Here is a 26,425-nt window from a genome sequence, read left to right on the forward strand (position 1 = left end):
CATGAACATTGTTATAAGACAGAAGAAAGGGAACGCTCTTCAAATATTGGGAGTACAGGGGTAGATCGGTTGTTTATTATCAATGCTGAAAAGTATATATGGATAAGCATATAACTTAATTGGGTTAGTTAAGTCTCTCTTAATATTTTTAACCTTAATGATAAATTAAAATATTCAGTAAGAAGAAGGGAAATATTAAAATCACACTGGGATTATAAAATTTGCAAAGCAAAACGAACCTCAAAGTCAATGATAATGAAAACAATTATTTTAAGGTTACAGCAAATAGTTAGTAGTTTAAATAATCAAGGGATTATATACATCTATTTACGAATATATGAGTACAATTTTTGTGTCATTTAAGTATTGTTTCTCCCAAAAAGCCACATGATGCTTATTCAATTGTATATTTCTTTACAATCACACACACACAAACTAGTGGAAGTCACTCTTGTCTCAGAAATTATGATTAATACTGTACTTTAGAATAGCTCCTATGTCAGGTTTTTACTGCATTGTATTTGCTATATTTTGGAGTCACAGCATTATTTACTACCAGCTAACTTGTGAGCGTATATTATATGAGAACCATATGACAGTTCTTATGGCTGAACTGGTCATTTTCAGCCATCTAGACAAGCAATATTACTCACAATGGTTAAATTTATTGTCCTGTGGTCAGCACTATGTTACAGTTTACTCAAGTACATGAACCTCCAAGCTGGGCGATCTGAATTTGCAGCATCACATAGCTTCCAGACATTCAAATACCATTCAAATACCATTGTTATGGCTTGGCTTAAATGATGAAAACAACAAGGCAGCCATCTGAGCTTTCTGTATGTGTAGATTCCCTTTCAGGCATTTGTATAGCATTGTGAAAGCATGAGGGTAGACAGTCATATTATATTGCATGTAGGATTGGGGATTTGGCTCAAGTTGCCAATGTTTCCGCCATTATAGTCTATTCTTTTGGATAAACAATGAAATCATCTACTTCTTGTGTAAAAAGCAGATATTTACTTTAAGGGTGAACCGATTATCTTGTCTTAAAGTTTCCAGCTTCATGTCTGAATCCAGAATAAATAACATTTGAGATTAAATTGTAATATTTGATACAGATGCACAAATAAAGATAGTTGAGGGTGAAGAGGAAAAATGTTTATGTTGTTTACTATGATAAAACTTTTTTAAAAAAAGAGAAACTACTGAGCCAATGATACTTAACAACTCTATTATGTCAAAATATAACCTCCATTGATTTCCAAGTGTAACTGTACTTCTTTGTTTCCATACAAAGGACATGTTTTTGTTTTTCATTCCTATGAATTCCTCTACATGATCCTTGTGTTCCAGTTAGATAGTGCAATCGAAATAAAACCAGGTAAGTTAACACTATTAAAGAAAATGAAAATTACTCCAAATGATCATTTTCATTATTACTATTTAATCTCTAAAGAAAACAAATACTACATATGGGAATTTAGGAAATAATTCATGCAGCAAACATGTTTTGCATTAACTATAACTGTATGCTTTAAAAAGTTTGGGAATAATTTGGAGAATTTAAATAGTATAGATAGTTTTAATGAAACTCCCAGTATGCTAGCCAAAGACAGGTAAGCGTAGGCCAAGGAATACCTTATATATGTGTGTATATGTGTACACACACACACACACAAATACACACAAGTCAAAACCACAATGAGATATCACCTCACACCTATTAGAATGGAGATATATATATATATATATATACAGTATTTTTTTTGGATCTCTGTGATAGAATTAAGACACTGCTAGAGGTATCAAGATAGCTCTTTAAATCGTTAGTTTATTTTTCAGCCCATGATACATGTTTTATTTCCTATCTGTACTTAAAAAACTGTGGTATAATTGACATATAACATTATATTAGTTTCAGGTGTACAGTTTCATATTTATATATATTGCAAAATGATCACCACAGTAAGTCTAGTTAACATCTGTCACCTTACGTAGTCAATTTAAAAAGTTTTTTTTTTTTTCCTGTGATGAGGACTTTTAAGATCCACTGTCCTAGCAACTTTCAAATATACGCTACAGTATTATTAAGCAGTCACCATGCTTTACCTTACATACCCACGACTTAATTATTTTGTAACTGGAAGTCTGTACCTCCTGACCCCCTTTTGCCCATTTTTCCCACCACCACCGCCCCTACCTCTGGCAACCACAAATCTGTTCTCTGTATCTATGAGTTTGCTTTTGTTGTTGTTGTTTTTAAAATTCCACATAAAAGTGAGATCATACAATATTTGTCTTTCTCTGTCTGACTTATTTTCCTTAGCATAATGCCCTCAAGGTCCAACCATGTTGTCACAAATGGCAAGATTCCATCATTTTTTATGGCTGAAGAGTATTCCATTGTGTGTGTGTGTATGTATGTATGTATGTATGTATGTACCTATCTATCTATCTATCTATCTATCTATCTATCTATTTATCTATCATCTATCTATCTATCTACCATATCTTCTTTATTCATTCATCCACTGATGGACACTTGGGTTGTTTTCATGTGTTTGCTATTGAAAATAATGTTGCAATAAGCATGTGGGAGCATGTATCTTTTTGAATTAGTGTTTTTGTTTTCTTTGGGTAAGTACCCACAAGTGGAATTGCTGGATTGCATGGTAGTTCTATTTTTAATTTTTTCGGGAACCTATACACTTTGCCATAGTGGGTGCACCAATTTACATTCACATCAACAGTTCACAAGGGTTCCCTTTCTTCCACATCCACGGTAACACTCGTTATTTTTTGACTTTTTGATAATAGTCATTCTAACAGGTATGAGGTGATACCTCATTGTGGTTTTTGATTTGCATTTCTCTAATGATTAGTGATGCTTAGCATCTTTTCATGTGCCCCTTGTTTATCTGTATGTCTCCTTGGAAAATGTCTATTCAGATCTTCTGACCATTTTTTATCAAATTATTTGTATTTTTGCTATTGAGTGGTATGAATTCTTTATACTTTTTTTAAAATAGATCTTTATTGGAGTATAATTGCTTCACAATACTGTGTTAGTTTCTGTTGCACAACAAAGCGAATCACCCATATGCATATACATGTCCCCATATCCCCTTCCTCTTGAACCTCCCTCCCCTCTTCCCTATCCCACCCCTCTAGGTCATTGCAAAGCACTGAGCCGATCTCCCTGTGCTATGCTGCTGCTTCCCATCAGCCAACTATTTTACATTTGGTAGTGTGTGTAGGTCCATGCTACTCTCCCTTCGCCCCAGCTTCGCTCTCCGACCCCATGTCCTTAAGTCCATTTTCTATGTCTACCTCTTTATTCCTGCCCTGCAACTAGGTTGATCAGTACTATTTTTTTTTTTTTTTAGATTCCATATATATACGTTAACATACGGTATTTGTTTTTCTCTTTCTGACTTGCTTCACTCTACATGACAGACTCTAGGTCCATCCACCTCACTACAAATAATTCAATTCCCTTTCTTTTTATGGCTGAGTAATATTCCATTGTATATATGTGCCACATCTTCTTTATCCATTCATCTATCAATGGACATTTAGGTTGCATCCATGTCCTGGCTATTGTAAATAGTGCTGCAATGAACATTGTGGTACATGTCTCTTTTTGAATTATGGTTTTCTCGGGGTGTATGTCCAGTAGTGGGATTGCTGGGTCATATGGTGGTTCTATTTTTAGTATTTTAAGGAACCCCCATACTGTTCTCCATAGTGGCTGTATCAATTTACATTCCTACCAGCAGTGCAGGAGGGTTCCCTTTTCTCCACGCCTTCTCCAGCATTTGTTGTTTGTAGATTTTCTGATGATGCCCATTCTAACTGGTGTGAGGTGATACCTCATTGTAGTTTTGATTTGCACTTCTCTAATCATTAGTGATGTTGAGCATCTTTCCATGTGCCTCTTGGCCATCTGTATGTCTTCCTTGGAGAAATGTCTATTTAGGTCTTCTGCCCATTTTTTAACTGGATTGTTTGTTTTTTGATATTGAGCTCCATGAGCTGTTTGTATATTTTGGAGATTAATCCTTTGTCTGTTGTTTCATTTGCAAATATTTTCTCCCATTCTGCGGGTTCTCTTTTTGTCTTGTTTATGGTTTCCTTTGCTGTGCAAAAGCTTTTAAGTTTAATTAAGTCCCATTTGTTTATTTTTGTTTTTATTTCCGTTACTCTAGGAGGTGGGTCAAAAAAGATCTTGCTGTGGTTTATGTCAAAGAGTGTTTTTCCTATGTTTTCCTCTAAGAGTTTCATAGTATCTGGTCTTATATTTAAGTCTTTAATCCATTTTGAGTTTATTTTTGTGTATGGTGTTTGGGAGTGTTCTAATTTCATTCTTTTACATGTAGCTGTCCAGTTTTCTCAACACCACTTATTGAAGAGGCTGTCTTTTCTCCATTGTATGTTCTTGGGCATTCTATCCTGTACCATTGATCTATATTTCTGTTTTTGTGAGAGTACCATACTGTCTTGATTACTGTAGCTTCATGGTATAGTTTGAAGTCAGGGAGCCTGATTCCTCCAACTCCTTTTTTCTTTCTCAAGATTGCTTTGGCTATTCAGGGTCTTTTCTGTTTCCATACAAATTGTGAAATTTTTTGCTCTAATTCTGTGAAGAATGCCATTGGTAATTTGACAGGGATTGCATTGAATCTGTAGATTGCTTTGGATACTATGGTCATTTTCATAATATTGATTCTTCCAATCCAAGAACATGGTATATTTCTCCATCTGTTTATGTCATCTTTGATTTCTTTCATCAGTGTTTTACAGTTTTCTGAGTACAAGTCTTTTGCCTCCTTAGGCAGGTTTATTCCTAGGTATTTTATTCTTTTTGTTGCAGTGGTACATGGAAGTGTTTCCTTAATTTCTCTTTCTGATTTTTCATTGTTGGTGTATAACAATGCCAGAGATTTCTGTGCATTAATTTTGTATCCTGCAACCTTAGCAGATTCATTGATTAGTTCTAGTAGTTTTCTGGTGGCATCTTTAGGATTTTCTATGTATAGTATCATGTCATCAGCAAACAGTGATAGTTTTACTTCTTCTTTTCCAATTTGTATTCCTTTTATTTCTTTTTCTTCTCTGATTGCTGTGGCTGGGACTTCCAAAACTATGTTGAATAAGAGTGGTGAGAGTGGACATCCTTGTCTTGTTCCTGATCTTAGTGGAAATGCTTTCAGTTTTTCACCATTGAGTATGATGCTTGCTGTGGGTTTGTCATATATGGCCTTTATTATGTTGAGGTGGGTTCCCTCTATGCCCATTTTCTGGAGAGCTTTTATCATAAATGATGTTGAATTTTGTCAAAAGCTTTTTCTGCATCTATTGAGATGATCATATGGTTTTTATTCCTTAATTTGTTAATGTGGTGTATCACATTGATTGATTTGCATATATTGAAGAATCCTTGCATCCCTGGGATAAATCCCAGTTGATCATGGTGTATGATCCATTTAATGTGCTGTTGGATTCTGTGTGCTAGTATTTTGTCCAGGATTTTTGCATCTATGTTCATCAGTGATATTGGTCTATAATTTTCTTTTTTTGTGATATCTTTTTTCTGGTTTTGTATCAGGGTGATGGTGGCTTTGTAGAATGGATTTGGGAGTGTTTCTCCCTCTGCAATTTTTGGAAGAGTTTGAGAAGGATAGGTGTTAGCTCTTCTCTAAATGTTTGATAGAATTCTCCTGTGAAGCCATCTGGTCCTGGACTTTTGTTTGTTGGAAGATTTTTAATTACAGTTTCAATTTCATTACTTGTAATAGTTCTGTTTATATTTTCTTATTCTTCCTGGTTCAGTCTTGGAAAATTGTACCTTTCCAAGAATTCGTCCATTTCTTTGTGGTTGTCCATTTTATTGGCATATAATTGTTTGTAGTAGTCTCTATAATCCTTTGTATTTCTGCAGTGTCAGTTGTGATTTCTTCTTTTTCATTTCTATTTTTATTGATTTGTGTCCTCTCCATTTTTTTCTTGATGAGTCTGGCTAAGGGTTTATCAATTTTGTTTATCTTCTCAAAGAACCAGCTTTTAGTTTTATTGATCTTTGCTATTGTTTTCTTCATTTCTATTTCATTTATTTCTGATCTGATCTTTATGATTTCTTTCCTTTTACTGACTTTAGGTTTTCTTTGTTCTTCTTTCTCTAGTTGTTTTAAGTGTAAGGTTAGATGGTTTATTTGAGATTTTCCTTGTTTCTTGAGGTGAGATTGTATTGCTATAAACTTCCCTCTTAGAACTGCTTTTGCTGTGGCCCATAGGTTTTGGGTTGTCATGTTTTCATTATCATTTGTTTCTATGTATTTTTTTATTTCTTCTTTGATTTCTTCAGTGATCTCTTGGTTATTTAGTAGCGCACTGTTTAGCCTCCATGTATTTGTGTTTTTTACATTTTTTTTCCCTGTAATTGACTTCCAATCTCATAGCATTGTGGTCAGAAAAGATGCTTGATATGATTTCAATTTTCTTAAATTTTCCGAGTCTTGATTTGAGACCCAAGATGTGATCTATCCTGGACAATGTTCTATGTGCACTTGAGAAGAAAGTGTATTCTGTCACTTTTGGGAGCAATGTTCTATAAATATCAGCTAGATCTGTCTGGTCTATTGTGTCATTTAAAGCTTGTATTTCCTTATTTATTTTCTGTTTGGATGATCTGTCCATTGGTGTAAGTGGGGTGTTAAAGTCCCCTACTATTATTGTGTTACTGTTGATTTCTCCTTTCATGGTTGTTAAGCATTTGTCTTATGTATTGAGGTGCTCCTATGTTGGGTGCAAAAACATTTATAATTGTTATATCTTCTGCTTGGATTGATCCTTTGATCATTATGTAGTGTCCCTCCTTATCTCGTGTAACAGTCTTTATTTTAAAGTCTATTTTATCTGATACGAGTATTGCTACTCCAGCTTTCTTTTGATTTCCATTTTCATGGAATATCTTTTTCCATCTCTTTGCTTTCAGTCTTTATATGTCTCTAGGTCTGAAGTGGGTCTCTTGTAGGCAGCATATATATAGGTCATGTTTTTGTATCCTTTCAGCCAGTCTGTGTCTTTTGGTTGGAGCATTTAATCCATTTACATTCAAGGTTATTATCAATACATATGCTCCTATGACCATTTTCTTAATTTTGGGGGGTTTATTTTTCTGCGTCTTTTTCTTCTCTTGTGTTTCCTGCTTAGAGAAGTTTCTTTAGCATTTGTTGTAAAGCTGCTTTGGTGGTGCTGAATTATCTTAGCTTTTGCTTTTCTGAAAAGTTTTTCACTTCTCCATTGAATCTGAAGGAGATCCTTGCTGGGTAGAGTAATCTTGGTTGTAGGTTTTTCTCTTTCATCACTTTAAGTATATCCTGCCACTCCCTTCTGGCCTGCAGTGTTTCCGCTGAAAAATCAGCTGATAACCTTATGGGGATTCCTTTGTATGTTGTTTTTTGTTTTTTCCTTGCTGCTTTTAATTTTTTTTCTTTGAATTTAATTTTTGTTAGTTTGATTAATATGTGTCTTAGTGTGTTTTTCCTAGGGTTTATCCTGTATGGGAGTCTCTGTGCTTCCTGGACTTGGGTGACTACTACCTTTCCCATGTTAGGGAAGTTTTCAACTATAATCTCTTCAAATATTTTCTCAAACCCTTTCTTTTTATTTTCTTCTTCTGGGACCCCTATAATTCGAATGTTGGTGTGTTCAGTGTTGTCCCGGAGGTCTCTGAGATTGTCTTCAATTCTTTTCATTCTTTTTTCTTTATTCTGCTCCTTGGAAGTTATTTCCACCATTTTGTCTTTCAGCTCACTTATTCGTTCTTCTGCCTCAGTTATTCCATTATTGATTCCTTCTAGTGCATTTTTCAATTGAGTTATTGTGTTGTTCATCTCTGTTTGTTTGTTCTTTAGTTCTTCTAGATCTTTGTTAAACATTGCTTGTATTTTCTCAATCCATGCCTCCATTCTATTTCCAAGATTCTGGATCATCTTTACTATAATTACTCTGAAATCTTTTTCAGGTAGATTGCCTATTTCCTCTTCATTTATTTGGTCTTATAGGTTTTTACCTTGCTCCTTCATTTGTGACATATTTTTTGCCATGTCCTTTTTTTTTTTTTTTTATGAGTGGGATTGTGTTCCTGTCTTACTGGTTGTTTGGCCTGAGGCTTTCAACACTGGAGTTTGTAGGCTATTGGGTAGAGCTGGGTCTTGGTGCTGAGACAAGGAACTCTGTGAGACCTCACTCTGATGAATATTCCCTGGGGTCTGAGGTTCTCTGTTAGTCCAGTTGTTCGGACTCAGAGCTCCCACTGCAGGAGCTTTGGCCCAGCCCTGGGTTTGTGAACCAAGATCCCGCAAGCCACCTGGGGTGGCAAAAAAAAAAAAAAGAATAATAGCAAAGTAAAAAAATAAAATTAGACTAGGAAACTAACAGATAATGTGAGGAAGAATATAAAAGTAAAAACATAGATGAATCAACAACTGGAAGGTACATTAATACCACAATAGTAAAAAAGAGGAGGAGGGAAAAGAAAAGAAAAGGGGGGGGGGGAAAGGCGTTGGCTGTGGAAGGCAGGGCTTAAGCAAGGGCGAGGTTTGGGCTGGGGATGGGGCCAATGTTCAGAACCCACAGGGCTGGAAAAGGCCCTATGGGCTGTGGGGGGTGGGGCTTAGGCTCAATGGAACAGAAGGGGCCCAGGTGTGCCCCCCACACCTGGTCTCAGAGGGCGGGGGACCTCACCTGGGATCCCAACAGGCTTCCTGGGCATGAGTGGACGGGGAAATGCCCTCCTCTCCTCTCTTGCTCCTCTGGTCTGGGAGGGCCCCTCCCACCTGCCTCTCCTGATCTCCCTGGCCTCCCTCTTATGCCCCCAAGGACCTACATGCCCTGGAGGGGGCTTTGGAGGGCAGGGGATTAGCCTGAGAGCTCAGCAGGCTTCCTGGGCCCAAGTGGGCGGGGCACTCATCCTCCGTTCCTTTCCTGCTCCTCCTGGAGGGCCCTTTCTGCCTGCCTCTCCTGATCTCCCTGGCCTCAGGGGCACAGATCCTGTCCGGCTTCCACTTCTCCTCTCCCCTCAGTCCACTTACGTCCTGCTCGTTCACTTTGGGGCTCCTCCCGTCTCCTTGGGCATCAGAGTCCCCCACCAGTGGCCAGCAGGTGCCCTAGTTGTGGGGAGACACTAACTCCGCATCTTCCCACACGGCCATCTTGACTCCGCCTCCTCTTTATACATTTTAGATAATAACCCCTTATAGGATATATGTTTTACAAATATTTTCTCCCATTCAGAAGGTTGCCTTTTCATTTTGTTGATGGATTTCTTTGCTGTGCAGAAGCTTTTTAGTTTGATATAGTCCTACTTCTTTATTCTTGCTTTCGTTATTTTTGCTTTTGGAGTCAGATCCAAAAACTAATCACCAAGACATATCAAGGAGCTTACTACCTACATTTTCTTTCAGGAGTTTTGTGGTTTCACGTCTTATGTTCAAGTCTTCAGTTCATTTTGAGTAAATATTTGGGTGTGGTGTATGACGGTAGTCTTGCTTCATTCTTTTGCATGTGGCTGTCCAGTTTTCTCAATACTATTTATTGAAGAGCCTGTCCATTCCACGTTGTATATTTTTGGCTCCTTGGTTGTAAATTAATTGAGCATATATGCCTGGGTTTGTTTCTGGGCTCTCTCATCTCTTCCATTGATCTATGTGCCAGTTTTTATGCCAATGCCATACTGTTTGGATTACTATAGCTTTGTAGTATAGTCTGAAGTCAGGGAGCATGATTCAACCAGCTCTTTCTGCTTTCTCAAGATTCCTGTGGATATTCAGGGTCTTTTGTGGTTCCATACAAATTTTAGGATTGTGTGTTCTATTTCTGTGAAACATGTCACTGTAATTTTGATAGGGGTTACCTTGAATCTGTAGACTTTGAAATTATCCAGGCCACTTTTCCCTGCTCCGGATTCATATTTCTAACTGCCTACACAACATCTCCACTTGAATATCTCATAGGCAGCATTAACTTAACATTATCTTTCTCCCCACAAACCTGCTCCTTCCACAGTCTTCTCTTTCTCAGGAAATGACATGTACATACTTCCAATGCTCAGTTCTGAAAACTTGCTCATTTTTGAGTCCTCTATTTCTCTAACATCCCTACATGTAATATGTTGCAGATTCTGTGAAGCGTATCCAGAATCAGACCACTTTTGGCCACCTCCACTTCTATCATCCCTTTGCAAGCCAACATTGTATCTCACTTGGATCATTAGTTAGTAGCCTAACTGTCTTGCAGCTTCTTTTTCCTCTTTCCCACGTCCTCTTCCCATCCCAAGACCTCAATCACAGCCAAACCCAACCAGATGATCTTTTTAAACCAAAAGTCAAATAATATCACTCCTGAGCTCAAAAACTCTCAGCAGTTTTCCATTTAACTCTAAATAAAAGTCCTTCAATGATTTACTAAGTCCTATGTCATCTGGCATTCTGATCCCTTGTCTTCCTACCCTTTTTTTCTCATTCCAGTATTGCCCCATTAGTCTTGGTGTTGTTTTTTGGACAATCCTGGCACACTTAAGCTTTAAGGATTTCTGGTCCCTCTCTCTGAAATGCTATTCTCCCAAATAATGGTGGTATCACCTCATGGTATCATTCCTCATCACATTCAAGCCTTTGTTCAAATATACCTTCAGTAAGGCCTCCCCTGACCACCCATTTAACAATGCAGTCCCCTGCTTCCACATGCCTTAGCTCCTTTCCCTGCTCTTTTAAAAGTCATAGGCCTTATCATTATTTGATATACTGGAGGGTTTCTTTCTTTATTTGTTAATTGTCTGTATTCCCCCTCTAGAACTTATTACCCCTCAAGGCAGGGATTTTTGTCCTTTTGTTGCTATTTTTTTTCATGTTATATGCCTAGCTCTAGAATACTGCCTGGCAAATAATTGTCTCATGATATAAATTTATTGAAGTAATAGATAAAAGGATCAGAATAATCTTGATAGGCAGAAGTGCTAGGGTTGTTTTAATCTGTCAAGTCCTTAAAGGCCTATATCTTTAACAGAGAATAAAGGAGCTATAAAAAAAACACCATCACCCCAGTGATTTTACTTGAAATATCACTGGTGCTCAAGGCTGGTCCTATTTGCTCTCTCCTGATGACCTGTGTTTTATAGGTTTTCCTCCTGTCACCCATCATGACCCATATCAAACTTTGACTGAAAATAGCTGTGACCTTGGTTAAACCTAAATTCTGCTTTTTCTTTGTTTTATAATTTCACTACTGGTGTTTCCTTCCAACTTGGTGCAAGTTGGTTCAGAGTTTCCTGACTAAGTCTTCTCTTGGATAAAAGGCACTATGCCTCAGACTGCCTTAACCTCTTAATCTAACCAGCAATCATGCACTCACCATTCTAAGGGGTAAAGAATGGTCATCAAGGTTTTGAAAGTGTTCATGGTACCCATTCTGGAGCGATGCTCCTGTTGCCTGAAGTAGGACAAGCATTTGATTACAGGGGAATTAAGTGGCCAGGGAAATCCTAGGAAAGTTAGATTTAAGGATATCTGAAGCATATAAAACAAAAAAGATAAAAATTAGGTAATGTGAAAGTTAAATGCTGCTTGAAATATTTGAGGTGGGGATTGTGTTGCAGAGGAACGTTAAAAGGAGAAAGGAATTTTTCCAAAGTACTGCATTCTAATATGTCTGTGAGAATCTCAAGTTATAAAGCAGGGTCATTTTCTGTTTTGTTGTTGCTATTTTTTTTAATATGTTAATCCCAAACTCCTAATTTATCTCCTCCCAAACCCCACCCCTCTGTCTCCCTTGGCAACCATAAGTTTGTTTTCTATGAACGGCCATTTTCTTTATTCAAAGACTACATATGGTGCTAAACTTAGCTACTACTTTTAGTATCATTTTACAGAGTACTGCAATAGAACTGATTCTAATAATGTGAGCATTGCTTAATTGTCTGATGATGTCAATTTTGATTTTCAGCTGAATAGTAATACTCACCGTTTCCCGGTTGGGTAGAACCTAGAGCAAGCATGGCCATCCCAGGCGCAGTAAGGGTCTCTTGCCAGGCAGCAGTCAGCACAGGCTGTACCGTAGATGTGGCAGCGATGCAGAGACACTTGGGAAAGTCCTTCATTGGAGCTCACATACAACTGTTGCTATTAGAAGAATGATGGTGATTTATTTCAGATGTGGAAGTTAAAAGTGGACTTTCAGCAGGAACACAATATAATATATGCCCACAAACCCTTGGATTCATTTTGAAATAGACTAAAAACAAGAAGCAAAGTACAGAAGGGTATAAAGCCAAAATAAATAGAATTTTCCTACGTTAATATGCCTATAACATTACCACTTTCCTGTTTAAAAAAAAAAGTTCAGAGCACCATGTAGAATGGTAATGTATTTTAGACATTGGGAGTCATTGTTCTCTCAGATTTGAGCTAATGTATTACAGATTTAAATTATGATGTTTGTCTTTTTTCTTTGAATGCTGTCTCTTGGCAAAGCACAAGGCAGCTTTCTTATTCTTCAAGTCTGGCAAACCATCACCTTGTAAATTTGAAAAAGTCAAGTCTAAAATAAAGGACACTTTTATGTTTAGAAAAAATAGATGGTAAGTATTAGATAAAATTTTTTTAAAAATTTCACATGCCTTTGAAAGTGACTTATTACTCAGAGCAATTTTAAAATTATTTAGAAGACTGTAAGTATTTATATTTAGACATGTTTTAAACTTTCTGTATGATCCTGAGATCTTCAGCAGCCTAAGTCATAAATAAAGATTTCATCTTCCTTCATTTGTGCAGTGTCAAGAGCTTATTATGATATTTCTCCAGCTCTTTTAGCTGTGCATAAAGCAGTTCTCAGGAGTTGAAGGGATGTTTCTAATTCACAGTGCTTATTTTACAAAGGACTGATAATATGTAATTCAAGTTAACATAGAATTTCTAAGCTGGAACTTGAATACATGCACATGTGCACACATATGTGTGTGTATGTGTGTGTGTCTGTATGTATATATGTATATAAATTTAGAAATTATATATAAATTTAAAAATTATATGTAGATTTAAAATTAAATCAGTGAGGGCACCATTGGTCTATCAGGTTCTGGAGGCATATCTCTGAGATTCAGATCCCAGCTACAACAAATTTGCTGGTTAACTTTTCTGAATCTCAGCTTCCTCTTTGGTAAGACTGGGACAATATAGCACTTACTCCATAGATTTTATGTAAGAACTAAATATAAGGGCTAACTCCACATAAAATGCTTAGAATAGTTTCTGGCACCTAAGTGCTTAATGAATATTAAGCAATAGTATTAGTAAACTACCAATGAACAAGTTAGCAATTTATACATTTTCAATTCTAATTAATCATTTGAATCACATCTCAGCCTAGCACGTCTAATATAAATTAATTATTTTATTCAGATCAGTGATTTTTTCAGAAAATAGGCTGAAAATTACTGATCCCCATTTGAGACATTCAAGCTATAAGAAAACAACTGCATGTTTTGACAATAATCATTTCTCTAGAAATATTTGAAATAAATGTTCATTGAGTATATTAATAAATAATATAGTGAATGCATCAGCTTCATTAAAATATTTCAAGGAAACTTGTTTATTTGAGGAAAGGATATAGGTAATTCCATTCTAGAAATTATCTTTTTTATTCATCTATTTTCTGCTATATGGAATGCAAGGATAAATTAGAGAATAAAGGAGCATAAAATGAAAAGTAAAATTTTTAGTTTGAGCATTAGAGAAGGTACTAAATTCGTGGAATTTAAAAATATATAAAATACCACTGGCAATTTGTAGTTCTTTCACACTGAAAAAATAATGCAATACGTAGTTGTGTAAATGAATTCTCCCCCAAATCAAACAATTACCTTGCCCTGAATCTAATTGCTTTAATTAAACATTTTAAATTATCTACAATATAAGATGTTGAAACAAATTTAATACTCAGTTTTTCCAGTGTATGTTTGTGCTGTACACTGCAATTTAATGGAATACATTGTGTATTACAAGTTCACCAGTTGAATTATGAGCTGAAACCTATAATTGTATACTGTACTACTATGCCACACCAATGGCTTTGTGTCCATTTTGAATCTTGCTCTGATACTTTCTCCTTCCATTAAACTACTGTAAACAAAGGGATTCCATGCTGACTTCAAAGACAATTCTGACTTGGGATCAGCTCCCTAGGACATTGGGGAAAATGACAAATGGCTTCTTGTTACTTGGGAAAATGTTTGTTATGCACCATACAAACATTTTTACAGATGAGATCTTTAGCTCCCTTGTACCCTATTTATTTTTCTTCATAAAATTTAGTCAAGTGAAAAGAGTACAAGACTGACTATGGAATACTTCTTTATCTGTAACAGACCAAATATGGTGAAGAACACTAAAGCTATATCATCAGTTATGCCAACACATAAAACCTTTATTCCATATTCCAAGAAAAATAAGTCTTAGGCTCTTACAAACAGCAGTTACCGAAGACCCACTTTATTTTAGGCAATTTATATAAGTTAACTCATTTGTGAGAAAGCATTACCTTGCAGAGGCAGAAACTTAGGTCAGTGAAGTAAAATAATTTGTTTATAATTTAAGGTCACATTGGGTTCAAATGCATGTCAGTCCCATTCTGAAGCCTACCCCATTTTTGATTATACTGCTCTGCCCCTTAGAACTTTTGTTTTAGAGATAGCAACTTTGACGTCTGGAGAGGTGCATGTTTTGCACATGTAGAGATTGGAATTGGGCTTTTCCTCTCCATGATCATTGTGTATTTGCGCGTGAAGGCACAAATTAGAAGATCAAACATTTCTGATAATCATAGTAAAACATTTATTCCCCAGATCCTGAACCCTGATATGGCTTAGATTTGAGACATTCAGATTTTTTAAATGACATGTAAACCCTATAAAATAGCACTTCCTTAGAAATAAGCATAAAAGAATGCACTGCATATTTCAAACATGTGACAGCAACAGGAACTCAAAAGAGGATTGATTACTCATTCCAAGTCCCTGAGACCGTTCGTGATGCTACAGTAGCCCAAACATTATGCTAAATTCTTCCTTCAGAAAGATTATTTTTATTTTGGTTGGCTTCATACACTGTAATATTTGAGAATAGAGGATATACAAATGTTGGAATATCTTACTGCATATATATATATATATATATATATATATATATATATATATATATATATATTCTACTCTGATGAACTTCTGTACAAAACTAAGCCTATTTTGTTTTCCGCTAAAGCTAAATTCCATATCAAAATTAAGTATGTGGTATACTATTAACAGTATTATTTTGCTAATAGTAAAATTAAATTTTCGGAAATTATAAAATACATTCTTCCACAATAGCAAAATTTTTACATACAAAGAAAATAAAAATGGGGTTGTTTTTACCTTTTTGGATGAAATTTTCATTGTTGTTATAGGAGCATGATTCTAAAAAAATTAGAAAAACATTGTTAGTTGCTCAAATAATCCTTAAAACAGATTTTACATTCAAAAACTTTTCTTGTTTCTGTTAAAATTCAAGAAATCATCATTTCTCTTTATATGCACATAGAGTTTCAAAGTTTAGCAATAATTGTCTATAAAGTACATTTCCTCTGTTTGGAATAAGGACAGATTTGTTATACAAATATATGCCTAAACTAAAAAAAGTGGCAATTATAACACATCAATATAGTCATTAGAAAAAAATGAAAATTTGAGAAATTGCAGAGAATTGAAAAAACTGTATCTTGGAATATTGAACACAGCGCATAACTCAGGATTGGATCTGGGTACTTCGGCTGGGGTGCTGTGGAATGGTACCCCTCCTCAACACAGCACTTTGCATAAGACACTATTGTTCACCTGCCAAATGTTGCTATGCCAAGAAGTATTTGCCTGAGCCATACTTATTCGCTTTGTTGAATACAAAGAAATATTGTTAGGTAAGGTCCTCTTTTGATAAATGTGAATTAGTGAAAGAACCTAAGAGTTATCTGAAATAGTCATCCTTTCTGAAAGTTCCTCTATTCTTAACTTTACTTCTTAAGCATTATTAGTTCCTTTTAAAGATTAAAAATTAGACTCGTGATAACCTGATAATGATGTGTGAAGTTTTATTTGAATAAGTCTAGTGGCAACATGCTCTCAAAGTCAACTGTGCCCATAATTATTTCACTTTCTGGAGTTGTGTGTTCCTACAAACATTTTAAAGAGAAAATGGTGATATCTTTAAATACTCAGTTGCAACAGATCATGACATTCATTCAGAAATACACACACATACAAAACAAGTTTTGCAATTTATATCCACCTAGGCAACTACTAATAGTTGTACCTCCAATTCAAATTAAGTTTAGGGAAGTTGTACATATTTTCAGAAAATATTCTGAACAGAGGATTAAAAGATATGTTATGGTTCTGCGCTCTTTAAAAACAAAGTGCCTGGTTTTTACATTGAGTTTCCTGCAGTGTATCAGTGTAACACTTAGCTAAGGAATTTATTTCAATTTAAATGTATTATTTCCTCAAGTCCCCATCACAGTATATCATACACACCCAATTATTTTCACCTCACCTCAGAAAATGTGACACAAACACCATGCTGAAGACAGTAACTGTATTTGGTAACTGTGTCTCTCAATTTAGCCATATCAATCACTGGCACACGCATCCGAAAGGAAGCTCAAACTTCTTTAGTCTCTCTTGGGTTGATGTCCCCCAGTATGCATTTTGACTGACTCTGTTTTTCCACTGAGAGTTTATTCTTTATGATTTAACACCAGCATAACTCATATAACAGACCATAAGTAGTTAGCACATGATCAGGATAACTCACATTTCTAAGACCTTTCCACAGAACATATGTAAAACTCACTTAATTAATGTTTCCTTATTATCAAACTCACTTAATTAATGTTTGTGTCAAACTCAATTAATGTTTCCTTATTATCAAAAAAGATATTTCAGAATTAAAAATGAAGTGCTGGGCTTCCCTGGTGGCGCAGTGGTTGAGAATCCGCCTGCCAATGCAGGGGACACGGGTTCAAGCCCTGGTCTGGGAAGATCCCACATGCCGCCGAGCAACTAGGCCCGTGAGCCACAATTACTGAGCCTGCGCGTCTGGAGCCTGTGCTCCGCAACAAGAGAGGCCGCGATAGTGAGAGGCCCGCGCACCGCGATGAAGAGTGGCCCCCGATTGCCACAACTAGAGAAAGCCCTCGCACAGAAACGAAGACCCAACACAGCCAAAAATAAATTAATAAATAAATAATTAAATAATTAAAAAAAAAAAATGAAGTGCTGCAATACGGCCTTTTTGCTGTTTTCAAGAAAACTACTGAATAATGTACTTTATATTATTTTGGCCATCCAAGTTGTCCCTATTGAATTGAATGAGAAGAAATATATTATATATATATATATATTATATGTAAAATGCAGTTTTGGTTAATCCAATGAAACAATTTCTTTACAAAGCAAGGCATAGAAAAGGCACTTGAATGCACATAGTTAATATTTTATGAGCACAATATTAATGCACTAACCACAAGGAACCTTATGCCAAAGTTAGTTTAGCATTAAAAATTGTAACTTTAATAACATAGTGGGAAATTGCTAGAATTCCTCAGTTTCTCTATTTGATTTGATTTTTAAAATAGTTCTTCATATTTAAAATGTATTAGTAAAATCTAATATCATTGTATCTTGATCACTTATGTGCTTATAAATCCAATATTTTTAGTGACTGGGGGAATATATATTAAGTTAATACATTCTGAGTCCACTCAACAAAGCAAGGCAACTTACTGGACTAGCAATAGTCTGCTCCCAGGGGCTTTGAAGTGCTATTTTTACTCCAGTATAGGCTGACTCTGGTTTTTTGGTGTCCTTGGCCATTGTTTCTTAATTGGTTTAGTTGGAAATAGAAGTTTGCAGTAGGATTGATTCCATACCAAAGTTTCTTTGAAATTCTCTGGCTGTGCTTTACCCATCTTTCCAAATCAGGTAAGAGGGACCACTTAAACTGCAATGACCTATATTTTAAGGAGAGAAGGGTTTGCAGGACATAATGTACCTGCTCTCCAGGCTCACAGACACATAAAGAATTGGCACTCTGCCCTCAGTAGGCTACATCTTACAGGACTGAATTTTCCTCTATGTGCCAGTTTTTTGTTGTGTTTTCTTTTTCTTTTTTCTTTTTATCCCAAATTCAAGGACAAAGAGAGTAATACAATGCAATCTCAGTTTCAGACAGAACATGGAGTTTTAAGAGACAACATTTGTTTTATTTAACTAGAGTGACATTTGAGTTGAAATCAATAAAATAAGAGAAAACAGAGCAGTTTTTCTTGAAGTTCCTGGCTAAAAAAATATGAGAAAGTTTATCTAACAATCAATAATGTGGAAGAATTTGGGTCTCGGTGGCTTGTGAAGCAAACGATAAAAGCCCTTTCATGGCAAATCTTCTAGACCTTGACCACAAGAACTCATTTTTTAAAAATAATGATGACCAAAATTCTTCAAGTAGTGAGGATAGCTAAAAAACTAATTATTTTATGCTAAGATAACCTAAAATATAAAAAATTACTTCAGAAAAATACTTTTTCTTTATTTCTCATTTTATCTGGTGTTTCCTACCCTCAAAAATTTATAACATTCATTTATTTGATCTTTTATCAAATTTTTTTCCCTCCCCAAGTGGTTGTAAGATTAAAGAATTGCATTTATCATGCGTGTGCTGAGGCTTATAGAATAGATGTTCAAACCTTAAAGACTTTCAACTCCTCCAGAATGAGCTCACCGCTGGCAGAGCTGTTAGAAGGAAGAACAACCACCTTCTGCACAGTACCTCGATCTAAATCAGAGAAAGAAACAATGAGATGTAGGAAACAAAGATATTTAGACATAAGGCTACTACTGGCTTAGAATTTAGAATATTGTTTATGTAATTACTTAGTCATCAAAAAAGAGATTATATACATTGAGCTATTACCATTTGCAATATTCTGATTTCATTATAAATCTCATATGTTTAAACTGAGATTATGTAAAATTCAAAAGGAATTAATAGGAACATCTTATATTTTGCACATATTTGGTACAGTCATAATTATGAGAGAAGAAAGGAATGTCCAAATGTTTTATGAAGTCAAAAGTTCTGTTTCTGAACCAAGTGTGTATTCTTGAAATAGTAATACATAACTTTAAGTTTGGCCCTTAAGAATATTACTCCTCCTAACCAACATTATAAAGTGACACTCTCATATTTTTGTTAAAATTGACACATAATGATTTGATTATTGGAGAAAAAAATTACTATGAATGGGTTTTTATAATAATTTTATAATAAATCACTAGTACTAGAAATTGACATTTGATCTGTAGCAGTGAGAGATTTTAGACTTGGTAAAATGTTTTACTCACAATTCAAAATAATTTTCAAAGCAGAAACATAGCTATGGCTTTATTTCAGATGTGGACACCTATTCATAGAATAATTCTATGATTTTCACAATTATCTTTATCAGTTGGGAATGTTTCTTTGGGTATTTTTAAAATATAGGGAAAATTTCAAAATTAGATGGGTCGAATAAACGTAAGCAAATAAAAAACGTACTTGTATTTCTCAATTACAGATTGCCAAAAACAGAGACGCCCAAATAAATGTACTATATACAGAAAATGTTACTTATGTCAAGATTTTTAATTAAGATTGTTTCATATGTAACATAAGCATTTTCTAAACATATAATTATGCCACTCTACCAATCACTTAAATTTGAGGTTTAAAAGAAACTAGTTGAAATTTAGCAATGTGGGGTTAAAGCAAATTTGTGAGTGATCTGAGAAAGTAAAAATATATTTCCTCACCAAAATATGTTTCTATTAAAATAATTAACGAGCTGCTTCATGAATATCAAGTCATCACTCTGTTAAAGTATAAGAATGTAACTGTGAATTTATAATTTGGACAGGTACATTATCATCAACAGATACTAAAACATCTTCTAATTCTGTTGAGAAATGTCACTAAGAAGAGGTAACTTGAACTGAGCTGTACAGGACTTTACAACTAGGAACCATTTAGTGATGAATACCAATACCACAAATCTCAAATCTCACATCTCAAGCTGGGCGACCACACAGGCAAGCATTATTCTAACATATAAGATCCTATTGTTTATCGTTTCTATTTTATGAACCTAACTGGAAGATAAAATAATTCTTAATAAAAAATAAACTCTACTTTAAAATTTTACCAACTAACAAACTAAAAAATTAAGACATACTAAATAATAATAAAAATCTTTATACAGAAAAATGACAGAGATTTTGCCAGAACAATCCTTGAATCTTGTGAGATTGCAAAGTTCAAGTACCTGATCTTTGAAGTTTCAAACTACGCTCTGTAATTTAAAATTCTCTCCTTAAGCCATACTCAAAAATAAACAAAAATCCTAAAGATTTCCAGGCTCTAGGTGTACTTAAGAAACTTGGAAGTTTCTCTGTTTCACCGTTCAGCTTCCTAAGAATTAGCTCTGTACCAATCTGTACTATTTTCTTGGAAGATAATTAATGCAGGTATAAATTGGAAGTGAAAAAAATTGGGGGATATGGTGCAGAGACACATCACAAGTGAAAATGGATAAATGTGATTGGAGGTGTTCCCCATTTTCTATGAACAATTCATCACAAAGAACAGTGTAAACTTCTACAGGAATAGAATATACCAAAAACCCTAAAATTAAAGTCTTGACATTATAACAGCTAGGGCAGGATTTGTGTGGTATTGTGTGTGTGTGTGTGTGTGTGTGTGTGGTGTGTCTGTGTGAGTGGGTGGGTGAAAGATGAGGACGTAAAACTATCTTTGTTTTAGGTCATGTTATCATAACGATCACACTCTTTTTTTAAGTCACAACAGCGTTTTACGGTTCCTTGCTGAAGCTTGCAAGGATCACTGCCATTCTACATGACAGCAATGACCACTGCTTGAGTAGAGACTGAGCAGAAGCAGTGTATAACCGTAGTCCCAAATAAAGCTGCATGAGAGGAAATCTTGATTTCAGGAGTTCCCAAAGATAAAACTATCAGCTTTGAAAATAATTTTAAGTATTCTCAAATGAGAGAACTGGCTACTTTTTTACCTAATGTTTTAACTAACTATGAGAACATTATTCTACATAAATCATCATTTCTTCTGAAAAAGCCCACAACAAACATATTTTATTCATGCCATTTATAAAATATTACACAAAGAGCAGCTATAAAAATGGGCTAATAAAGAGACAATGCAAAACTTGGTTTTGACTCATTTGCAATGAAAGATAAAACACCACTTTTATTTATTGTTTGCCTTCCTATTTTAGTCATTTTTTGTTTTGTTGGTAATGATGAGTAATTTCCCTTTAAAAAGTAAAAAAAAAAAATTAAAAGGTTAAAAAAATATATTTTTCTACCTAGTAAAACGTCAACTTATCTGAAATTCTTACAGAAATATAAGTAAATTTAAATATTGGTAATGTTTCTACCTAAAAATCAAGTTTAAATAAAATCATAGAAATGCAAGATCCCCACAGTGAAACAAATATTTATTGGATGCCTACTATGTGCCTGGATCTATGGGAAAAATATATTATTTCAAGAACGTAAATATGCATTTTAATTCCTTTACTTTTCCACATTTAGACTTGAATTGGTACTTTATAAGGTAGCATATCTGCAGAGTTCTTCATTACACTGGTTCAATTTTCATCAGTGTGTCACAAATGAACATATTTGTTCTCATTCTACATATTAAAGCTTTTTATACATAAATTAGAAGTCTTTCAAATTTGTGGATTCAGTATGAATGGAATAGCTTTAGATCCTTGTGAGAATCATCACTATTAAAAGTTGTTAATTCGGATTTTATGAGACCTTGAACTTTTATAATTTGGCGGGGGGTCTTCTTTAAGTAAAATAATACATAAACACAAAAACAGAGTTGTTTGGACCTTTCCCAAACAATTACAAATGAGGAACTCTCAAGTTTCTGGTAAGTCCACCTCCGACAATTAGCCGAGTTTTCTAAAAAAAAGAAAGTTTCTATAAAACTGGACAATGATACTTTCTTTAAATTGAAGAATCTCTAATTATCCAATGAAATCTCATCTACAATATCTTAACACTACAATTTTATTATCCAAGATCAGTTTTTCACAAGTTAGCAAAAGGCTGGAAAATTCTTCTTTAGTTGAATGCAAATAGCTCTACCTCCCTGTTTATTTTATTCATTGGCCTTTCTTCTACAGCTGCCAAGAATATATAGTACTCAATCTCTTTTTCACATCTCTCCAAGTATATCTTTATACCCTCCATACTCTGTTTCTCTGGTCTAAGCATGATCACTCTGTTCAAGTATATCTTATTCAAATTCAAAATCAGATACTTTTACCTGCCTTTCTCTGAACACCTTGCAGTTTGGGATTATCCTACTTAAAATGTGGTGCTCAGAATTATACATGACTATGCAGTTGTTTTACCACAATGTAGACCTCACTGAGATGGGACTATTTAAAAGCAGGAGTTCTAGTTGATCAACAACTTAGGTGATTGGTCAGGATCTCTAGCACTTGGAACCTCATAAACAGAGATCCCAACTGTAGTGTACACATTTACAAGGCTCCACTCTAGATGTCTTTATATTTCTGCTCCTCTTACAAACGGCCAGACTCCCACAATCTCCAGTTCAGATTCTCAAGAGGCAGATTTAATTTGGTCCAATTTAGTCTTGATGAAGGCACACTGTAAACTGTTGCTTGGTGGATAGATCAGTTGTCAAGTGCCAATGTGTCATTTCAATCAGTTATGGCACCAGGAAGGAGCCAATATATATGATATCACCCATGGCTGCTCCTTAAGTTGGCCCATGTTAATGGGAAAATTTCTCTCAAAATGCAGTCACGGTAGACACCTTCGGTTTCTTTTCAAAACATACTCACAAAACCTGAGTTCCATGTATAGAAAATACTTTTGAGGTATCCTTGGGCTGAATCATTCACTATTAAGTAAATAAAAGGACTTGGGTTGTCTTCCACCCATTTTTACTCATTGGTTCAACAAGAAATTACTGAGTATCTTCAGTATGTCAGGTACTATCACCAGTATGAATGCAAAGATAAATGGGCATGGCACTCAAGAGCTCACAGTCTAGAATTTACAGTTTTGTGGGTTTTTTTATGGTTTTTTGAATAGTGTGTCCCCACTAAATGTTAGTCATTGAAAAATATGCATTCCGGAATGTCCATAAAATTCCCAATTACTTATGTCTACATAAAGCCATCTCTGAACCCTTTAGCTTGAAGATGATAATATAGTTATCGAATGTCTTCCTTCTGGCGGTAGTGAGAATGGCATTTCTTGAATATATGCAGCATAAATTCTTTTTGCTTTTGTTCTGCAGAATTGGGATATAGCTTATGTTTCCTTGGGAAAAGCACCTTGCCTACAATATAGTTACAGTTTGCTTGTGTGCAAATGTAAATAATAATCTTAACTTTTGTAATGGATATCTGTTACTAAGGTCTACCTAGAATCACTTCCCCTTTCTTGGTAATAACACCCTGAGACACCTTTTGGAAACAACACCTCTCTCATTCTCAGTCTACATGGTTAAGGAGTGGAGTATCTCTCTTTCAGCCCCAGGGAGATGCCATGACTTAGGCCTGTGCAATTAGAACATCTCTTTGCCCCTATGATTCATGCAGGAGTGGGCATAGAAACAAGTCAGGGCCTAGCCCTCCTTGGGAATTAGATAGGTGGGAGCCTCTTTCTTTCTGAGATCAGGACTGTTAAAGACTTGTAAATTTGGAGGTGCTGAGGCCATCCCTGCTACCACATGCACGGACTCCATTTGAGAATAAACAAAGTGGAAGGCAGAGCTGAAAGTTGGTAAGATAAATTCTGAAAACATCCCATTAGCACAAATTCAGCTATATCTGAGGCTGCCTCCTGCATTTCCCAGTTGAACACACAAAAAAAATTATTATTCTTTAACTAGTTTAAGTAAAGCTTATGGTCACTTTCAGTTGAAAGAGTTCTGACTAATAAATCTAAATGAATAATACTTGGAAATTGCTTAGTATGATGTCTAGTGCATAGTATACCCTCAATAAGTGCAAATTATTTTTTATTTGTAGCTCGACCACTTACTAAACTTTTGACATTATTGGAGTCACTATTTTTTCTGAACCCTAATTTTCTTATCTATGAGATATACATAATAGGCATGCCTTGAATACATTAAAGCATTGTGACATGGATCAAGCAAGACACATCTTACAAGTGATTTGCATAATGTAAATTTATATACAATGATAGCATAGTAGACTCACCAACCCATATTAGTGCTCTTAATTTTCTTCTACTTCATTGAATCTTTAAAGAAAATTCCCCAGACAAACTTCTTTCCTGTATTATATATTTTATAACATCTAGGTGTTCTTTTTCTTTCTAGTACAACAGATCATAGCAATACTATCCTTAAACCTTACCACTGTCTCCAGATGAGAGAACAGCTTGCATTTATAGCACAGTATAAACAAGTGATCAAACATAACTCATTACGTACAGGTTATTTGAACAGTGTATGTGTATCTGTCTACTGAGTCTCCCCTAAACTAGTCCTTGGAGGTTTCCCTAGAGACTGCTCTGCCAAGCTGTCTGCTTGCCCCTGGGCTTCTGGCTGCCCGGGGATTTGGGAGAACATTGCCTCCTTAATCAGATTTAGTCAGTCCTTTACCCCTGGTTGTTATTCTGTAAAAATATTCCAGTCAGGGTTGGCTTCATGGATGTTAGACTTGTTCAGTCACACATATTTCTGTGGTCAGAAGGGTTCATATTTAGTTTAATGCTCTGTTGTCACCTCCTTGAAATTCTTAATAATTTTAAACAAGAAGCCATGAATTTTCATTTTGTAGAAGGCCCTGCAAATTACGTAGCCAATCTCATTCTACGTGTTGGTAATTAAAGCTAGCAATTTGTACCAGCTAAGGAGGGACTTCATTCAATTTAGTAAAGACAAACATACAAATTCCAAAGTCATATACTTAACTGTTTCCTCCTTTTTCTCAATCTTCACTATAGTGTCTCTAAATGTCAACCTAAGCAGTCCTATGCATGACTTCAGAGGTTAATTATTGCAGGAAAATCAGTTCTAGTGTTTATTAATTAAAATTAGTATTATCTAAGATAAAATCACTATATTTGTTAAATAACAATACTTTTTTAATTATAGTTTTCTGCACCAATTTGTTTATTAAAATTAAGAAATATATTATAAAGCCAAAAAAGAACTGCAAAAGCTCTGTTTGGCAAATGAAAGCTTTATAGATAATATAGGGAAGAATGAAATGACTAGATACCTTACATTGTTAGTTTCTATAATTAGACCTTACCAATTGGCTGCTTTAGTTCATGTTAGTTAAAATATATATTCATAATAGATTTCTTTATCCTGTTAGTTTATCAAACTGCTGCTACATTCTTTTAATAATATTTTTTAAAATTTGAGAATAAAACTGAATCATAAGTTTATAAAATCTTTATTAGTAGTTTACTGAATGCACCTTTAAGAGGTGGCAATTCTATTCATGTATGACCCCCTTTACTATATATATACATATATATATATATATATATATATATGTATATATATTTCTAAACTAGGTCATTTAGCACAATTTCTCACACTTAGCGGAGCTTTTCACACTCAGTAGGTTATCTAAATGCTGTGATGTTGACACCTGCAGCTTCAGCCCTTGGGCAGTTAGAGCCCTAGTTGGTCATCAAAGGCATCTCAAGTATCTCTATTTGAAGGGAGGTCCTTGGAAAGACAGTATCAACAAATGCTATCTATTCAGCCTCTCCCTGAGTGTGATAATGTTAAAAAGTTTGTAGGGTTAAATAAATTTGGATAGTACTAGATTAACCTAAGTTAAATAGGTTTCTTTGCTCTTTACTGCAGAACCTTTCAGAACTGTTAAAATACTTTTCCACATTGTGAGGAAAATATAGCATTCAGTGACTTTCAAGTTTATTTGCTGATACCATTAATTTCATTTGACTCCCAAGCACCTACCACCCATGCTCTTTTAGATACCATGTTCTATTATACAAATAGTTTCTCAAAGTGTGGTGTTCAATCCACCTCACTCAAAAAATTAGGGAGTTTCCAAAAAATTTTGATGTTGATTCCCATGTCAGATCACAGATTTATAATTTTTAAAAGTGCTAATTTTAAATAAGCTTTACAAAATAACTATATATCTGCTCAAACATTTGAAAATCACAAAAGATGAACATGTACTTCTTTCTAAG

General features: G+C 34.9%; 1 protein-coding gene and 1 long non-coding RNA gene across 2 annotated transcripts in view; one reads left to right on the forward strand and one right to left on the reverse strand.

Annotated features, from left to right (window-relative positions):
• Positions 1-26,425, forward strand: part of LOC309666324 — a 675,327-nt gene that overhangs the window by 41,363 nt on the left and 607,539 nt on the right. The window lies entirely within an intron of this gene.
• SEMA3C (semaphorin 3C) overlaps positions 1-26,425 on the reverse strand; it is a 185,235-nt gene that overhangs the window by 9,832 nt on the left and 148,978 nt on the right. Inside the window, exons 13-15 of the mRNA XM_082473528.1 lie at positions 18,835-18,923; positions 15,473-15,514; positions 12,025-12,182 (exon numbers count right to left, since the gene is read on the reverse strand). Of these exons, the coding sequence (XP_082329654.1) occupies positions 12,025-12,182; positions 15,473-15,514; positions 18,835-18,923 (289 nt within the window). The remainder of the gene's footprint in view (positions 1-12,024; positions 12,183-15,472; positions 15,515-18,834; positions 18,924-26,425) is intronic.

This window comes from Balaenoptera physalus, assembly GCF_965194825.1.
Source record: "Balaenoptera physalus genome assembly, chromosome: 8".
Lineage (NCBI taxonomy): Eukaryota > Metazoa > Chordata > Mammalia > Artiodactyla > Balaenopteridae > Balaenoptera > Balaenoptera physalus.